The sequence below is a fragment of the Mixia osmundae genome, assembly GCF_000708205.1.
Source record: "Mixia osmundae IAM 14324 unplaced genomic scaffold scaffold_8, whole genome shotgun sequence".
In the NCBI taxonomy this organism is placed as follows: domain Eukaryota; kingdom Fungi; phylum Basidiomycota; class Mixiomycetes; order Mixiales; family Mixiaceae; genus Mixia; species Mixia osmundae.
In genome coordinates this window covers 473,559-491,091 of record NW_014575556.1, presented here as the reverse complement: position 1 = coordinate 491,091, position 17,533 = coordinate 473,559, and the positions used below count along the sequence as shown (strand labels likewise).

Below are 17,533 nucleotides of genomic sequence, written 5' to 3'. Positions count from 1 at the left end.
ACACAGTTGTCTTTTTTTTTTTGTTGATTGAACGGACAGATCGAGCTTTGCACTGTTCAGCTGAGCTGTAGTGCGGCAAGACGCGCTTGTTCTGCCCTCGCTTGAGCGAGATACCTGTCAAACCATTGTAGGGATTGACTCTCTTTCTTGATCGTCGACTCGATGCCTCTTCGCTCGGTCGTACGTCGCTCGAGCGTAGAGGCATGCCTTTGCTGTAGATCCCATGATGCCATCGCGAAACACTTGGCGCCTTCTCGGGAGACCTCGCGAGCTTGCGCTCGGCTGAAGGCAGTCGAGGCGTCATGGTAAGTCGCCTTTGACTTGTCATTCAGTGTCTTTACGATCCTGCGACCGACATTGCGCGGCACCGCTTGCGGCAGATCCCAAACGACGTACGCAGAGAACGACAGAGCTGTGACACGAGTCAGTTTGTGATCGCAGATGCGAGGAGAGGAACGTACCAACTGCCGCAGCAAGAGGAGCAGCCCATTTGCGAACGGAATCGCTGGCCAAGAAATCGAGCAGGCGATTGGTGGACTCTATAAAGGCAGAGATGCCAATCGCACGGCTGCCAAAGACGGTGACAGCACCCAATCCGAGCCCCATGCCGCCAACACGGGAAGCGTCAGACTTCTTTGAGGCTCCGGTCGTCAAGAAGCTCGTGAGCTTGTCGAGGTCGATAAAGTCGATCTGACTGACGTGCGCATCCGTGTTGGCATCCAAGACTTGCAGTATCGAGCGATTCCTCCGTCGGCGATCGTACATGATCTCCGGGTGGAAGCGTTCGATCTTTTCGACATAGGCCTCCCAGTCGGCAGAGTCTAGCTGCAAGTCAGGCATCTCCTTGATAGTGTCCTTCATGGCCTTGTACGTTGTCAGCTTGGCATCATCTTCGGCTTGCTGCAGTTCGTGTTCGATCGATTGAGCGAGCGTCTTGCGAATCTCGTCCGCCCAGGACCATATGCCAAACACGCCTGGGAAGGGCGGCAAGACGCTCGGACGAGCTGTCGAGATTCTGCTGTAGCTAGCAGGAACGACGCCAGTGTCTGGCAAAGCAGGACAGAGCTTGCCATTGCTTACAGCGGACAGCGCTCGACGGAGACGCTCTTCGGCCATCTGGCTTGTCTGGCTCGATACTGCATCCTGACGATCGTGCAGATCTCGCTTGAGCCATTCGCTCTGCTGTGTCATGGCGACTTGTAGCGGCTTGATCAAGCTGAGCTCGGCGTGCGCCTTTTCGAGGATCTGCTCTGCATCGGCAAGATTGGCCTTTGCGATCTGAACAAAGTCGCTCTGGACATTGCAGAGAAAGTTCTTGGCGGGTTGAAGCTTCGAGCGCGTACGATGTTTGAGTGCGCACGAGCGAACATTGGCTTCGAGGTGGGCCAGGCCGCCATCTTGCATAAGCAGTGGTTGGCCCGGCTCGGGCACGGCAGAAGCAGACTCGACAAAGTGAACGAGCTCGATGCGGTTGCGCCAAGTAGCCGGGCTGAGCTCTTCGATCTGTGCTCCTATTGCTCTGTAGGCGCGCGGCTTGTCTCTGATGCCAGCCCATTTATTGACGACGAAGAAGAGATGTTGCTTCTCCTGGCTGGCAGCCTCTAGGAAGTCTCGCCCTGATTGTGTCAGGTGAGATTCGGCGGCGACAACGAAGAGAATGACATCGATCTCTGACTGCTGCGCATATAGCGCTGTTGTCATCGCATTTGCTCGATTGAGGCCGGGCCCATCAATGAGCGAGATGGAAAAGGCGTTGCTTTGCACGAACGAGGGCTGGATTTCGCCCGTCTCTTCCGTTGGCTGGATACTTCTCACTGGATCATGCAAGCCTTGGACGTAGACTTTGATGCTGTCATATTTGTCTGCGAGATCAGACGAGATCTCGCTTAGCTCATCGACGCCGAAGCGCTCGACACTATCCTCTTCGCCATCGATGAGATGCGCCACCACTTCCTCAACGTCGCCATTGCTGCTGGCATCCAATATCTCGCTGAACACGGTCGTGCAAGGTTGCTGATCGACAGGCATGAGCATACGGCGCAAGAACGCATTGAGCAAGGTGGATTTGCCCGAATTGGTGTCGCCTGTGATCAGGATGCGGAGCAAATTGTCATCAATGCGAGTCTTGAGCGAGCTCAGATGGCGAGTGACATGAGTGAGACGGCGGGCAAGCATGGCGGCCAGCGTGACCGGGTCCATGCCCGCCTCGATTTGCTGACAACCTCGTGCTCCAGGTGCAGAGGGTGAGATGGGCACAGACTGATGGCCCATCTTGAGATCGACACCGAGTACGATCAATCCCTGTGCTGCCGAATCTGGCGGGGCAGAGTAGGATCGTACCGGCTGGGCTCGTGGCTGCAGTGCCGAGGCGGGTATCTCGCCTGCCGCACTCAAAGTCGACTGTGTACGAAGCATGGCAGCACGCAGTACTTCATTGCGCATGCTGTTGTCCTGGCTGGGCAGGGGAGACAGACCAGGCCGGCTTTGATCGCCGATGCTCGCGGTCGTGTAGGTCGTTGCCCGAGGATAGACAAGTGTCTTGTGATCTCTGTTGAAGCTCTGTAGTGCACTCGCCATGTCGGCAGCTACCTCGATGCGCTGTCCGAGCCTGCAGGAAAAGTCAATGAGCCCATGCAGTGGCAATGTTGTGAGGGAGATCTCACTCGGCTCGATTGTCCTCAAACTTGATCTCCTGCTCGCTGCCCTCGGCGCTCGTCATCGAGGTGTCCGAGCCCGATCTTGAGAGCGAAGGCCGGTCCTTGACATCGAAGACAGAAGGCGATTGGACCATGGCATACTCGGCAGACAGGCTTGAGCTAGCTTCTACATCACTTGTTGACGCCTGCATCTCCCCCGTGTCAGGAGACGTCGAGCGCTTGTTGACGTCCGAGAAGTAGCCTGAGCCTGTACTCGTTGGCTTCGGCCTTGTCATCTCCATCGTCGACTGAGAGATGACCTGCTGACACTTCCTCACGGCTCGAGCGCTCGCGGAGCAAGTCGTTGGCGGCGGCTTTGATTAATAGGTTGATTCAAGCCTGCCACGTCATCAATAATGCTCAAGCGCTCGAGGGCGAGATCCCGTCTGATTCCATACATCAATGCATTCAATGCCATAATGGTACACGAATTGCCTCTGGACTACGAGATTACGGTTGCTGTTATACTTTTGTGTACTCAAAGTCCATATGCTAGCGCCCTTCTTGCATAATCAACCGGAATATTGTCGCCCAGTTGCTCCGCCCGTCTTCTCGCAATCTCGAGCGCTTCCTCCACGGTGACCTCGACACCCGTCCGGCCATCCTGCCCTTGCACGAACAGATGTTCGGAGATCGCACGCCTGCCAAGAGCCGGCGCAGTCGTCGGTAGGAGTGCTGCCGTTGTCGTTGTCGAAGTACTTGTCGCTGCCGATGTTGCGCTCGACGAGGAAGGCAGGACCGCGGCGGTCACTTGACCTACCACAGAAGTGGCGTCCGCTACGGCCGTAGAAGCGGCTGCAGTCGCTGCTGAAGCCGCCGCTGCCAGACTGGAAGCCACCGCAGCAGTAGCTGCAGAGATTGCGCTGGCCACTGCCAGGCCCGACGCGCGAATCGCTTGAGCTGATGCGGCCTCAGCAGCATTAGCGCCACCGTTGGCCGAAGCTAGGGAAGCGGCACAAGGCGCAGAGCCTGCTTTCGAGCATTGCGAGTAGAGCGAGCTGATGATTGAAGGGAACGGATAACTTGTATAATCCGGACCGCCGGCAATGTTGATCGGAGTGACGGTTGCATCAGCTACGCCTGTGACGAATTGATCGAATTCGGACGGGACGCCGAGTGTATTCAAATAGCCAAGCAAGGTATCAGTGAGGCCGCCGAAGAGCCCGGCGCTATCAATAGGCACGAAGAAGCCAAGACCGCTTGCCAGACAGCCGACAAGGCCAGGAGCCAGAGCTCCTAACACGAAATTGAATAAGTCTGTCTCGCCCAAGTCAGGTGCGACGATGGGCGAGCCCGTGGGGGTGTTCGTGCCGCTGCCATTTTCGGCAGTGCCATCGTCGGCTACGAAAACGACATCTGAGTGTCCGAATGTCAGTACATGTAATCGAAAAGCCTACGGGGTACTGACTGTAGGGAATGATTACTTCAGCGTATATGAGATCGACGAGCTGAAAGCCAGCTGCAGCTGGCGCAGATCCGTCCAGAACTTGAGTGCGGATTGATAGCGTCACATCGAGGCCGGGCATCGTTGATCCTGGGATATTATTGGCGTTATTGAGTAGCTGAGCGTTGACGAGCAATGACTGAGGAAGCGAAGCAGGCACAACGGGAGAGGGGCCAGTCACCGTGCTACCATCTGCTGTGCCGGCTGCGACGATGAACGCGCCTCCGTTATTTTCGAACGAATAGTCAAACAAAGCATATGGGACCTCGCCTCCGTTCTGAACTCCATCCTGATAGGGTCCTGGCTGTAGTGCCGTGCCTTGAATGGCTTGAATAGAAAGCGGCGCCTGAAGCGGATTGTTGACTGAGAAGCTGAAAGTCGCCATACTCTTGCAAACGACAGTGACCAAATTGACAAAGACCGTAATCTCATCGACGAGCCGGGCGCCAATGCTGCGGATCGATATCAGCAACGACCTTGCGCCCTCGCCGATGTACGTACCCAGGGAACTCTGATGTAAGAGTGACACCGGCTAAAGCTTCTTGAAGTGAGCCATAGGGCGATGCAGCCGTGTTACCCTGGATCGTGATCGGGATTCTCTCGCCGGTTGGTCCAGGGATATTGGTGAGATATTTTGTGATCAGAACAAGCGCAGCTGCGTCAGTGGCCGTAAAGTGGAACTCTGAGACAAGATTATTGGTGCCTGGGAAAAGATCAAGTGGATTGATGATCGCGCGACCCGTCGCAACGCCAGTGTAGAGCACCGGAAGAGCGACTTGATTGGTAAAGACAGAAATATTGGAGGGGTTACTAAGAGTGACGGGATCAATGGTGATACGGATGTAGCCCGTTCCTGGATCAGTGCTGAAGTCCGTATTGCCTGTGCCGATGGTAATGGGCGTGTTGGGTATAGTAGCGGTTCCACCAAACGAGTTGATGCCGACGAGGGAAGACGTGACTGCTGCTACGGTCGGGAATTGTGTTGACGAACCGAATGGAATCTGCGGGATCGGCACATTGCCGATGGCGGTCTTGGCTACTACATCTGCAAAGCCACTGAGATCGAAGGTGACGCCGGTTGTATCAGTCACATCACGGAAAAAGTTGTTGAAGGCTCCTTGCGTGACGGCGTTGAGCGTTTCGTTCATGAAGCTGAGCACGAGCGGCTCATTTTGTCCTGTCGAGGTGCCGGCCGTGACATCGCGGCTTGGCAGGTCGAGCGTAGCTGTTGCCGCTCCTTGGTATGCGATGGCAATCTGTACTGCGGTGGACAAAGCTTGCAAGCTGAACGTGAAAGGGTTGGCATAGACTGCATCGGTCTGCATATTCGAAGTGTCGACGGCATACGCTTCCGCTTGGTTCATAATGCTGACCTCGAGATCCAAAAGTTGGATCTGCTGGCACGTCAGCGGACTATGCAAAGTCTACGGGCAGACACTTACGCTCTTAATGATAGTGAAGATCTGGCCGGGCAAAACGACCGACAGCGTGAGCGTCTTGAAAGCAGTCGTAAGCCAGCCGACTGGGGAGTTGGGCTGAGCAGTCGAAACGACAGAGTCGCCTGTAACGGTCAAGGTTGAATCTTGCCCTTTGAGATATGCACCGAACAGTTGCCCAATGGTCGTGAGGTCGGCTTGCGTACGCTGCACCTGGATATACCCGACAAGTTCGGCTGGCGTCGTGGCTTGGTGAGCCAGAACGAGATCGCCAGTATTGTGAATGGGTCCAACGACGACTCCGTTGTATGAAGCAATGAAATTGGCTGTTCCAAGATCGATGCCCAATTGCGCAGGCGAAGGGATTGTCGTCTGGGTGTCGATATTGATGCCTTCTCCATTCGGCGCATCACCAGGGAAGTTCGAGAAAGTGATGGCAACACCCGGAAGGTTATTGAAGGCAGCGAGTGTGATAGTTTTGCCAAAGTTGACATTGCTAAAGATGGTTCCGAGCGCCGTGACGCGAAGCGTCGTTGTATGCAGATACCACTCGAATGAAGGATTGTGCAGGATGTCTGTCGCAAAGCCTGTGAAGGTGTCTTGGTTCAAGATAGTAAGCGTGCCGACTGTGACTAGGTTGGGGATGGACGTGACAGCTGCAGCGCAGAGATCGGGCAAGGCAATGCTTGCGATCGTGTTGCCATTGTAATCGATCAACAGGCCATCCGGGAAGCTGACGGATGCGTCGAAAGGACCGGTGCCAGCCAGGGTTCCGTGCAGCGTTGTTGTGAAGCCATCGTTTGTGACATCGTAGACATCTGCGTACGCGACTGTGAGGGTGGATTGGTCTACGAGATGCTGCACGATCGTCTTGCCAACAGCTCCGATCAAGTACAGAGCAGTACTGTCAGTGATTGTTGGGATGTTGAACTGGTTGAAGTTCAGGTCGGTGCCGTAATCATCAAGATGGACAGTGGACTGGATCTGTAGGTTGACATCGAGATTCTTCAGGGACGCCAAGATGGCGCCAAAGACGTCGAATTGAGCGCCGCTTACACAGGTCGAAGCCGCCTGATCGACTTCGGTCGTGACTTGACTAGCCGTGCTAGCGAGGCCAAGTACATAGTTGAATTGATCAACCAGTGGACCAAGATCAACATTGTTCTTGGCGGCTTGAGCGATGAGAAGCATAATGATCGTCTTCGGGTCCAGATTGAAGTTGAAAGGTAGCGTGCGACTGGTGATCTGGGTGTGGCCAGTCGCAGTGATCTCAGGATTCAGATTAGTTTGTGTAATATTGCCCAGGTTGAGATTCGGCGAAGTTAGGGGATAGATCGCCACGGCAGTGACGGCATTCAGATTGATGGCAGCAGTGAAAGGGTTGTCAAGGTTGAAGGTTGCCTGCGCAATGCCGGTCTGCACAATGTCCAACGGGAATACGAGGTTCGCCTGCGTGATCAAGTTCTGCATCAAGGGTGGAATGACCGTGTTGAGCCGGATGGTACCGAGAGCTTGCTGTAGAGACTCAATTGGCGTCGTTGAGGCACTGCCAACAATGATAGTATCGGACGGTACAGCTTGCACATAACTGCAAGCACAATCAGTAAACGCTTGCTTGCAGACGAGGCAAGACCTACTTCTCAAGCAACTGTTGACCGACGGCGACAGCGGCATCGCCTTCCGGCTGATAGTGAACCGCGGTAGCGACGACGTTCTGATCTGGCACTAGGACAAGGTTGGCAATGTTTGCCGTACCGATCGCAGTATTCTCGAACGTCAGGCCAAAGGCAACATCGCCAGTTCCGATCGTGATCTCCGATGGGTTGAAAATGTGTGCGTTGACGTTGATCTGAAGGTAGTCAGGATAGCCATGGAAGACATCGAGATCAGAGACTGTCGTCTGCTGAGCATTAAGTCCCTGTAGGCCTGCAATTTCCGTTGTGACTTGGAATGCGATCTCGTTGATGTTAAGATTCCCGACGGCAGTGCTGGCGACCGTGCTTGCTGATCCATGGAGAACGAATGACTTGTTGACATTGTCTGTTGTATCCGTCAGGAACTGCGAGAATGTCGCGTGCTGACCGCTGTAATTAGGATCCACTGCGAAGGGCACGTTCTGGAATGCCAGGGTAAGCAAGCGCGCTGTCACGTCCGTCGTTGTAGGTATTTGAGGAACTGTGATGAGCGCAAAGTCGGTGCCCGCATCTTGTGAAATGATGTTGGTGGATGCTGCGGTGATATCAAGGGGGAAGGCAAACGGCAGCTGGAATGCGGCGACAGTGTTGGAGGTCGAGAATGAGGGTGACCATGCAGTCGCCTCAGTGAACAAGAGTGTGAGCTGGTTCAGCGTAATCGAGTTGATGATCTGCAGGCTTGCTGCTGCAGGGAGCGTGACAGGGATTTCAAGCGCTTTGATGCCGTCGTTGAGCCAAGTGACCCCGTCGGGACCAGCCGTGACGCCATGAACAAGGAGCTGCGCTGGCACGCCATGCACAAAGCCGTTGAAAATGGTCGACACATCGTCAAGACCCTGCTGGGTTGTTTGCGGTATCAGACGGCCTGCCAAGGGCAATTGCAGCGAGCCCTTCGGCGGCAAGATGAATGCAGCCGTGCTAGCTGCTGGTCCAATGTCGGTCTGTCCGAAGGTATTCTCAAAGACGATTGTTGACAGCTGCACACCTACGCTGGCAGGGTTTGTGAGCGTCGTTTGCAACGTAAGCGTGATGCCACCAGCCGGATCGTTTGCAGGCAAATCGAACGAATTGATGATGACATCGCCGATGAAGCTGTCCATGCCCGCAAGGACGACGGTCTTGCTGATGCTGATACCAGGCACAGTGATGCCAAGTGCGGCGACGGCAAGATCTTGACCATAGATTTCCCAAGTAAACGATTTCTCGGTCAACAGATAGCTTGTGAAGTCGGTCAGGTGTCCAACGTCTGCGACACTGAATGCAGCCTGAAGGTTGAGTGTTGCGCCGACATCGCCGACTAGGGAAACGTCAGGCATCGCGATTTGACCGAGCGGTGCGCCATTCCATGCGACAGTAAGACCTTGCGGGAATGAGATGACAGCGTCGAAAGGTCCAGATTGAGTAATGGAGCCTGTAAGACCCGTGCCAAAGGAATTGAGCAAAGGATCGGTGATGGTGACCGTGTCGACTGCGAGCACCGAGCCATCGACGATCTTCTGCACGATCGGCTGGGCCAGGACTGGTAAGAGCAGATTGAGGGTTTGATCCGTGATGACAGGCACATCGTTCTGCGATATTATGATCAGTGATGCTTTCCTCACGCACGACTGCAGCATACCTGAGAGTACGTGAGATCCGTTGTGAATTGGCCGATCGAGACGACAGAGACGAGCGCTACGTTGACAGTGAGCTGCTTGAACGCGGTGTCAACATAGGTAGGCAAGTCAAAGCCGGTGTACAGGTTGTCCCGTTTCTGGAATCGGACTTGATGGTCTGCGTAGTCGGGACTGGACAATTCCTCCTTAGTGAGGCCGCCCGGTACCGCAGCGCTCTTTCCGGGCGCTGAAAGCAAGTCGTTGAGGCCGTCTGCACCGAATGTGGACCAGAGCGATTCGTCATCTTCGTCGTCCAGGGACCGCTTAACCTTGCGCGTGCCAGCGCCAGTAGTAGGCACATATTGATATCCGCCAAGCTGTACGATGCCATCGAGATAATCTGGATTGAGCCCGGCCTCAAGGACAAGCTCGCGAAGAAGCGAGAAGATGTCGGGTGGATATAGATTGAGACCGAAGGGCAACGAGGGCGAGACAGTCGCGGCCTTGCCAGCAGCAACGAAGTTGGTGTCTGTAACGATCGAGCCGAGATATAGGCCTCGCGAGGTGATGTTGCTCTGGATATTCGTAATGTCAAGCACTGAGGTGAAAGGATTCTGCAGCGAGACGGTCGTGTCCGCAATATTGTCTGCAAAGTTGGTCGTAGGCAGCACTGTCAGCGCGGCGTAGTTCAGCAGCTGCGTCTGCAGGCCTCCGAGCGTCGCATTGAGCTGCAGTGCCATAAAGGCTTGCTGTAATGAATCATATGGACTCGATCCATTGTATCCGCCAATGCTGAGCTGCGAGTCGAGACCCTGGGTGAAGCGGTTGAGGGTATCGAGCGCTGTCGGATTGTTGTTTGCCTCAAACTGACCGACTGAGGTATGCGTCTGATAGCCGATCGAAAGCGACAGAGCTGGTAAGATTGTTCTACCCAGGAATTCACCGTTTCTGAACAGCTGGAATGTAACGTCGCCGACGTCCAACAGTAGATTGGATGGGTTCGTCAAGCCCACGAGAATGTTGAGCTCGATGTAATCTGGCGTACCGCCCGTGACATCGACTGAAAGAATCAGTGTAGGTGCAGTCTGCAGTAGCTGCAGACCGATCAAGCCAGCTGGTACGTAGAAATTTACGGGATTGAGGATGATCTCGCCGATCGGTGTAGACGTGGTCGCGGTGGTCGTACCCTACAAGCGACATGAGTGCGGTCAGTGGGCAAGGTTATGTACGCACATTGAGATAGAAGGCACTGCCGTTCGTCGCGGTAAAGTCTTTCTGGAACTGACTGTAAATTAGATGACCTTCGTACGTATCCGGCACTACGAGAGGCGAGGGCGGTAGGGTCAATGCGAGGTTGCCAGTGGTGAAGCCAGCATTCACAGAGGTGAGAATGGTCGTTGCGGCGCCCGTGACGCCTTGCACTTGTGCGATGCTCGTGTCATTTTGAACGATGGTAATGGCTGCAGCGACCGCTGAGATGTTCAAGCTGAAGCCGAATGGCAGTCCGATGCCTGCCATGAGATTGTTCGATGCAGCTGTAGGCTGATACGAGTCCGGCGTTCCTGGGAACGTAAGGCTGAACGTCTGAATCTGAATATCCTTGATGGGATTGAGGGGTCCAGTGGGCGATTTCAGAGGAACGATGAGCTGCAGAGCTCTGATGCCCTCGCTGAGCCAGCTGATCTGTTCGCCGTTGGGTAGCGTGGCGCTGCGACCGACGGCGGTAACCAGAGTCGAATCACCATTGACGTAATTCGTGAAGAGCACACCAAGCTGCGCGAGCGCAGTCTGGTTGCCAGCATACGAAAGCAGTCGACCAGTGAGTGGGAAGCTATTGAAGCCAGAGGTCAAGTTGACGCTTGTCGAGGTCTGTGCAGGACCGAGGTAGAGACCGTCGTAGTAGAGATCAACGACCAGCGTGCCAATTTCGACACCGAATGCCGAAGGATTGGTAAGCGTCGTGACGACATCGAGTGTGATACCACCAGCAGGATCGTCGCCTGGCAGCTGGAAGTCCGCGATGGCTACATTGGTGAAATTGGCCATAGCCGGCAGAGTAAGATCCTTGACAAAGTCGAGTGACGACGTGGCCAAGAATGAAAATGCTTTGGCTTGGACGTTGGACGACCGCAAGCGCCAGGTGAAGGATTCTTGAGTGATCAAGAATGCAGAGAATCGACCAAAGGCGGCCGTGTCGGTGATGGTGAAGAAGGTCTCCTGATGAATGCGACCGTGACCGGCCGCAGCACCAAGGTAAGCAAGTGGGAAGCTACCCAGCTGCACCTCTTGCATGTTGTCTGGATTGACCCAGAAAACCGAGACAGGTTGTCCAAAGTTGATGTGAGCAGGGAAGATGCCCGTCTTCTTCGCCTCGCCGTCGAGCGTGAGCGCAAACGATTCGTTCGTGAGCTGCGTGAGGTTGGAAGCGTAGACGTGAAGCACAGAGGTGTGCAGCGCATGTTTTGCGATGGCTTTGAGCACGGGAAAGACGGTGATCAAGACAACGACGACGACGGTGATGGGCAAAATCGCCAAGCACAGCACTTTGCACTTTGTGCTTCGGTAGAGCGGCTTCTTTGCGTACGGTGTGCCTATCACATTTATTTCAGCATGTGGCAATGGCGTGAGGGTCACGCGACTGACCCATCGCGGCAAGGAGACCGATAGGCATGCCAGCTCTGTAGGCCTGATCGAGCGAGCCCTCTGGCTTCGAGGAACTGCCATAGGAAGTCCTCGAGCGTGAAGTGCCATCGTAGGTCGAATAAATACCGCCGGCCTTGCCAGATCGGGTCAAAGGCGCGGTCGATGTGGTACGCGCTGACGACTTGCCAGCAGAGATGGTGGAGTCGCCACCCGATCCTTCAGGCGTAGGCGACCGTGAGATGTGGCCGTTCGAGTGCAGGCCTTGACTGGCTTCAGACATGGGCTGCTCGGCCCGCGAGTCTGCGCCGTCATAGTGGATATATCTGTGAATCGATGCAGTGGCGAGAAGACGAAAAGCGAGCGTGACCACCAGATTGGGTCCAGAAATTCGTCGAGAGATGTCAAAATGTCATCGATTGATCATGTCGAAATGGAACGAAGCAAGGGCAAGAGGCAAGACAGCGTCAGTATGCGGGACATGCATGCGCGAATCGAGTGAGCAGGACTGACCCATCATCACCCAGCTGAGTCGACATGCTGAATGAACGCGTTTAGGCTAGTGCCTGCAGGCTCTGCTGCAGTGACTGAATGCTCCTTATGTTGCTTGTTGGCCAAGCTCTTGCGTGGCGATGCGACAATGATACCCTGTCAAAATTAGTCACAAAAGGAAAGGAAGGTTGCAAAGCCTGAATGCTGGAGTGGTCGCCGTCGGTGTCGGCTGACAGATGGGGTATCCTACTCGCTGCCCCCTTCCGGCACTCGCACGCTGGCTGTGCGTTCGTCGCCTCTTCGTCCTATGCAACAGACGAGAGGCCGGTCTGCCTTGCGGGATGCACAGGCGCAAATCGAATGCGGAGGCGAGAGAGACAAACCCATACCACTTGTCTTTCCAGACGTCAACAGACGCGTTCAAATTTGGAAAGTTGTCGATCGGCACGCCTTCTCCATGATCGAGATCTCTCGCGAGGCAAAACGGTGCGCGAGCCGAGCCAAGCTACTGAACGCTGATCGTAGCTTGCTTGGAGCCAGTGTGTCGGATTGCTGTTTGAGCGTGCGCGTGCAGCCTTGCACGCGTAGCAAGGCGGCAGAAGCGATCTAGCCAGGCATGCATGGACAGACGAGGCTCAGGCACCAGCTGCTCCATCGTCATCGGCCATAGGCGCGCACTGGCACGCCGTGCCTCGCAGTCTGGCAACCGCAGCATGCCTGGCGACGGGCAAGTATAGGCCTGTCGATGTGGCTGGCCAGACAAGCAAGGACACATAGGAAAGGCTACGAGCCCGCGGAGATGCGTGGCTGAGAGCTGTGATTGTAGCGATGGTGGTGCGTCCAGCGAGCACTATGGCTGTTCTGCTGCCCCGGCTGTGCCCATCTGTCGAGCGTTCGGCGAACCCTGCTATGCATCTCTGCAGCGTATGCTCTCGCATACTTGAACAACTTCGGATAAGGGTCGAGCGCTGAGCAAGGCCATGCGGACTTTGTGGAGTGATCTGCAAGAGCCCTTAATGAACTCGGCTGTCCTCGTGCAAGCGGACAGCTCGTCCCGGATGTGATGCAACCGTGCCGCCAGCGATGAAGTCAGAGCGGATCCTGCTGCCTACAGGTGTCTTGGACAGCCTGCAAGCGGCAGATGATGAGGCCCCGTCTGCTGTCTTCTCACCTGCCTCGTCCACTTCGGCCTTACATCTCTATGGCGGATCATCGACAACCTCTTCCACCGGCGCTGCTTCACAGAGCAAGGAGCATGTTCCGCAGCCTCGATCAAGACGAGTCAATGCGCTCATACACGACTATAGCGTCGTCAAGACGGGCATCAGGCTCGCTGGCTTTCAGGTCTACTGCGTTGAGCAATGGCTCGTCGACCGCCAGCGCCTCACACCTGGTTTGGTGGTCTACACGGGCGGGACAGACGATGTCATCTCTGTGGATGTACTCGAGCCGACTGAGACTCGCTCAGATGGTATGAGCGATCTCGAGTCCTCGCTCAGAAGTGAAGGCGGGCGGCCCAAGCAAACGTCGCTTGGATTGATCTTCGTGACCTCGCTGGCCAATCTACAAGGCGATCGCTCGCTTGTGTCCATACCAGGCGGACAGGTGACGCAGCAGATAAGGGACACGCTCTATCAGAACTTAGCGCTCAGGCGACTTGGACTGGGCGGGCGATCCAGTCTATCGCTCACCCCACCTGCGACAGCACAACTTGAGCGGTTCGCGCAGCTCTATCGGCTGCCATACTCCTTGGCTAGTGTTCAAGAGCTAGAGAACAAGCTGCTCGACGTGATCGCGATCGTACAATGCGCGCTCGCGCTTTTTGGCCTGGGCCCCCTCGTGCCTCCGCAAAAGCACTCGCTCTCGCACCATCAGGCGCTGCCGAATGAAGGCATCGACCAGCTCGCGCCCGATGGACTGCTCTGTGAAGAAACGATCGCAGGTCTTGCAGAATGGAATGACATCTTCAATCAGCAAGCAACATCAAATCCAGCTTCATCTGCGCAGACTGCACCCGCTGGTCTTACTTCCAGCTCCCAAATAATGACACCTTCGACCCTTGCTGGTCTTCTGACAATCGTGGCGTCTGTTCGGGCTAAAGTCCATGCGCTAGGCTATGCACATCCGCCGAAAGATCCTTTTGTCTCTCGCCATCGCTTCCTCTCTACGTATACCCTGACGATACAAGCACTTGGGCATCAAGGTGCACAAGTCAGCCACGCTCATCAGCTTCTGTACCTTACTCCGCCAGGCATAGCCGCACTGAAGCGGACTGTCGATGACCGGAAAGCAGAATCAATGCGAGTCGGTAAAATGCTGCGTAACCGGATCGATGATATAGCCGATCGCGGGCTCAACCCATTGTCACGGACGGACCCAGGTGCAGCTCGCAATGCTGCTGAGAACATTGAGGATGGCACCTTCGATCTCGATCTCGCTGCACGATCACTCAATCAAGGGGCGTGGTCGGAGGTCTTCACGCTTGCCAGCCTCTGGTCTACAACGGCTGCTAAGAGACGACAACATCACAAGCGCACAAGCAGAACAGTACGAATCGGATTACACCGACATGGTCGAGGGTCGACCGCTCATCTTTCGGCAAAGGATGGATATACCTCGAATGATGCGACGAGCGATACGGATGCCGAAGCAGCGCACCGCCTACCGGGACGAGTCTTGCGAGGCTTCCACGATCGCACAGCTCGGGCCTTTGCCTCGAATGCAGACCATTCGCGAGGACCTAGTCCGCATACAACCCATCAAGATCCTGCTGGTGAGCAATACGCACTTCGGCCAACATGTGTCTGATAGTCTGCAGGTGCAGCACATGTGATGACGGCATCAGACAGTCAGGCCAAGCGAGATTCCGAGCAGCAAGAAGATGAGAGGCCGCGAGCACCCGTGCTATCTCGTGCATTGACAGATGGCGACACCGAGGCATATCAGTACTTTGCTACGTCCTACAGCGATCTGCCAACAAAAGAGACCAGTACTGCGTCTGACTTGACCCGACGTCATTCGCTTTCGCATCTCTGTGAGCTCAATGGTGTAGGCCGGACGATGTCGCCACATAGCATGAAGCTCGATATAGATCTGCAACATGGCTACACGGAGCTACGTGCTAAGGAGCTTGAGATGCAGACCATTATCGAGGGTCTAGAGGCATGCTATTGCGTTGCTTCGGCTCATCAGAGCTCATTATGCCCGCAGGCGATCGACAAGTCGTACGGCGAGGCGATACAATCCTTCGAGCTTGCTTTGACGCGGCGACGCGAAGCGATCGAGTCGCTGGAGGAAGAGGCGCGCAAGGCTATCGAGATGATGCGCAGTGTTTTTACGAGTAACAGCGCCATCGCTACGCTATCAGTCGGTAACGAGCGACTTCGTTATGCCTCTGCCATCTTGACGGACAAGAAAGCAGACATCGAGTCCTTCCGTGATCGGCAAGCTTGTCGCCGTCCGCTGTTCTCCAACTGCTGATTAGCCTTTTTACGCAGGATGCAGGAGCGTGCGGGAGACCGAGGCACAATGCAGCATCACTTGCGCTCGATGTCCGAGAAGCTCCCGTCGCCCCAAGCTCGCACGATGATCGAGAAGATCGCAGATGCCAAAGCTCACCTCTATGCTTTCTTTGGCAGATCTGTTCCCACGCCGCCCCCGACATTTCCAGGCGGCTCTATCATTCAGCCCACAGTTGTCGTCTCACCGCCTGCGGACTACTAGACTGTCATGATGTCAAATTTGATCCTCGACAGCTACCTACAACCCCAACACTCGCCCGATTGGCTTGCCGTGGCGCACAATTACAGAACACAAGTGAACGCAAGACACACAGGCGAAAGGCTGCGTGGCTCTGTCCTGGCAACAGGCCAGGCAATCGTATGGCTTGTGCCGCAACAGAGGTCCACCTCTACCTCACGATCAGCTCAGGTTTTGCAATGATACGTGTTGTTGACATAATATCATCGCTCGCATACAGCCGCGCTGGTCGTGGTCAATCGTGGTTCTGGTGATGGTTCGCTTATCCGACGTTCCGCAACAGTCGCTCTCTGACTCTCCTGGCTCCTCGCATCCGCTTTTGACCAGCTTTAGTCGGATCTAAGAAGCTTTTGGCTGATCAACGTTGCATTGCTGATGCTACATGGTGCACGCTTAGCCCGGTGGGAGCTGACTCGCGTCAATCTGAACCGTCTCCTCTTCCAAGGGTTCCTCATCTGACATGCCACTCCATTGACTGATGATGGGCGCCCTCGGCATCACCATCGTCCCTGCGTTCTCGCACATCAGCCATGAAATGCTGAGCTTGCAATGCGAGGCTTGCCTGTTCGAGCAGCTTCGAGGACACCATAGGGTCGGATGAGCTTGAGGAAAGCGTCTATTCGTTCAGTCTTGCCGGATACCTCGACGACGGCAGCGTCATTGCTGATATCAACAATCTTGCCTTGGAATTGGGAGGCGAGCAAAGCAATGGCAGACATATGAGCGTGCTTCTGTCTGAGCGCTTCCGAAGGCGAGAGAGATTCGAAAGTAGGCGTTGCGTATCCTTGTGCGTGATGCTCGGCATCGTATTGTCTGTGGATCTCAGACTGAATGGCTAAGCCTGGATCGCCTCCGCTTGCATGATCGGGACTGGTGGCTTCGCCTTCTTGTGAGGCAGCATGGGGTGAAGAAGCGCCCTCTTGTATCTTGTGTCTGAGCTGGTCTTCGAAATATTCGGGGCCGAGGATCGACACTTTACAGAGCAAGAGCTCTCGCTCGATGGTCTTTGTGCGGGTATAGTCCAAGACTGCCCAGACGGGTACCTGCGCACACGATGAAGACTGTCAGCGAGAGTGGCGGGAGGGGAAGAGATCAAGCTGACGAGATCTTCGAGTTGCCGTCTGGCTTGTTCTATGACGCCATCTTGACCTCTGAGAACGATACACATTCTCGAGAGATCTTTGATCTCTGTTGCGCAGACGACAAGCGAGTCAATGCTGCGCATCGAGAAGACGGTGAGTCCTCGCACAGAGTACGCAAGACCTTCGCAACGCACTTGAATCCACGAGCGGCAAGAATGCCAGAGACGCGCGATAAAACGCCTGGCTCGTTTTGAACGAGGCAATTGAGCACGTGTCGTACGAACGGCTGATTGCTGGGTGGCGGTGCTGCAACAAGCAAACCATCAGTATCTCGACATGAGCTCTGTCTGGCCCGACTTGCTGTTGTACAAGATGTTAGTCACTGCTTCCTCGGCTGACCACTTAGGTGGATCAATTGTCGGCAGACGCGGCGGTCTCTTGGCAGGGTGCGACATCTTGTAGTCCAGTGCACTCGTGGCACTCTGTACTGGCTTGGTAGGTTTGCCCGGTGCGGTAGGCTCGTCATGCTGAGCTCTCTGATGAGCTGCCGAGGAGCTGAATGGGGCTGATCTTGCTGCAAAGCGTAGAGTAGCCTTGCCTCTGGTCGCCGGGACGTGCTGTGCTCGCCATGCACCCGGCAGAGCTCTTGCTGCTCTCTTCATGTTGAGGAAGTGCAGTCAGGGTCCGAGTCAGTT

The 17,533-nt window shown here is 55.3% G+C and overlaps 5 protein-coding genes across 5 annotated transcripts; 1 reads left to right on the top strand and 4 right to left on the bottom strand.

The window, feature by feature from the left end:
- Positions 1 to 56: 56 nt before the first annotated feature.
- On the bottom strand, positions 57 to 2,938 carry L969DRAFT_18839 (uncharacterized protein; the record flags this gene model as incomplete). Its single annotated transcript, XM_014710911.1, has 3 exons — positions 57 to 412; positions 462 to 2,608; positions 2,664 to 2,938. The coding sequence occupies 3 exons, from the start codon at positions 2,936 to 2,938 to the stop codon at positions 57 to 59; spliced, it is 2,778 nt and encodes a 925-aa protein (XP_014566397.1).
- Positions 2,939 to 3,174: 236 nt separating this feature from the next.
- Positions 3,175 to 11,788, bottom strand: L969DRAFT_18838 (uncharacterized protein; the record flags this gene model as incomplete). The annotated part of the gene is made up of 8 exons (XM_014710910.1): positions 3,175 to 4,052; positions 4,105 to 4,592; positions 4,642 to 5,534; positions 5,583 to 7,164; positions 7,214 to 8,838; positions 8,889 to 10,052; positions 10,099 to 11,456; positions 11,509 to 11,788. 8 exons carry the CDS (start codon positions 11,786 to 11,788, stop codon positions 3,175 to 3,177), a joined length of 8,268 nt encoding a protein of 2,755 aa, XP_014566396.1.
- Positions 11,789 to 12,632: 844 nt separating this feature from the next.
- On the bottom strand, positions 12,633 to 12,935 carry L969DRAFT_95890 (uncharacterized protein; the record flags this gene model as incomplete). The annotated part of the gene is made up of 1 exon (XM_014711142.1): positions 12,633 to 12,935. The coding sequence occupies one exon, from the start codon at positions 12,933 to 12,935 to the stop codon at positions 12,633 to 12,635; it is 303 nt and encodes a 100-aa protein (XP_014566628.1).
- Positions 12,936 to 13,080: 145 nt separating this feature from the next.
- Positions 13,081 to 15,720, top strand: L969DRAFT_52120 (uncharacterized protein; the record flags this gene model as incomplete). The annotated part of the gene is made up of 3 exons (XM_014711141.1): positions 13,081 to 14,770; positions 14,816 to 15,433; positions 15,482 to 15,720. 3 exons carry the CDS (start codon positions 13,081 to 13,083, stop codon positions 15,718 to 15,720), a joined length of 2,547 nt encoding a protein of 848 aa, XP_014566627.1.
- Positions 15,721 to 16,149: 429 nt separating this feature from the next.
- L969DRAFT_51940 (uncharacterized protein) lies at positions 16,150 to 17,500 on the bottom strand (the record flags this gene model as incomplete). Its single annotated transcript, XM_014711140.1, is given in 5 exon segments — positions 16,150 to 16,299; positions 16,341 to 16,799; positions 16,859 to 16,973; positions 17,033 to 17,179; positions 17,196 to 17,500. 5 exon segments carry the CDS (start codon positions 17,498 to 17,500, stop codon positions 16,150 to 16,152), a joined length of 1,176 nt encoding a protein of 391 aa, XP_014566626.1.
- Between the last annotated feature and the right edge of the window lie 33 nt (positions 17,501 to 17,533).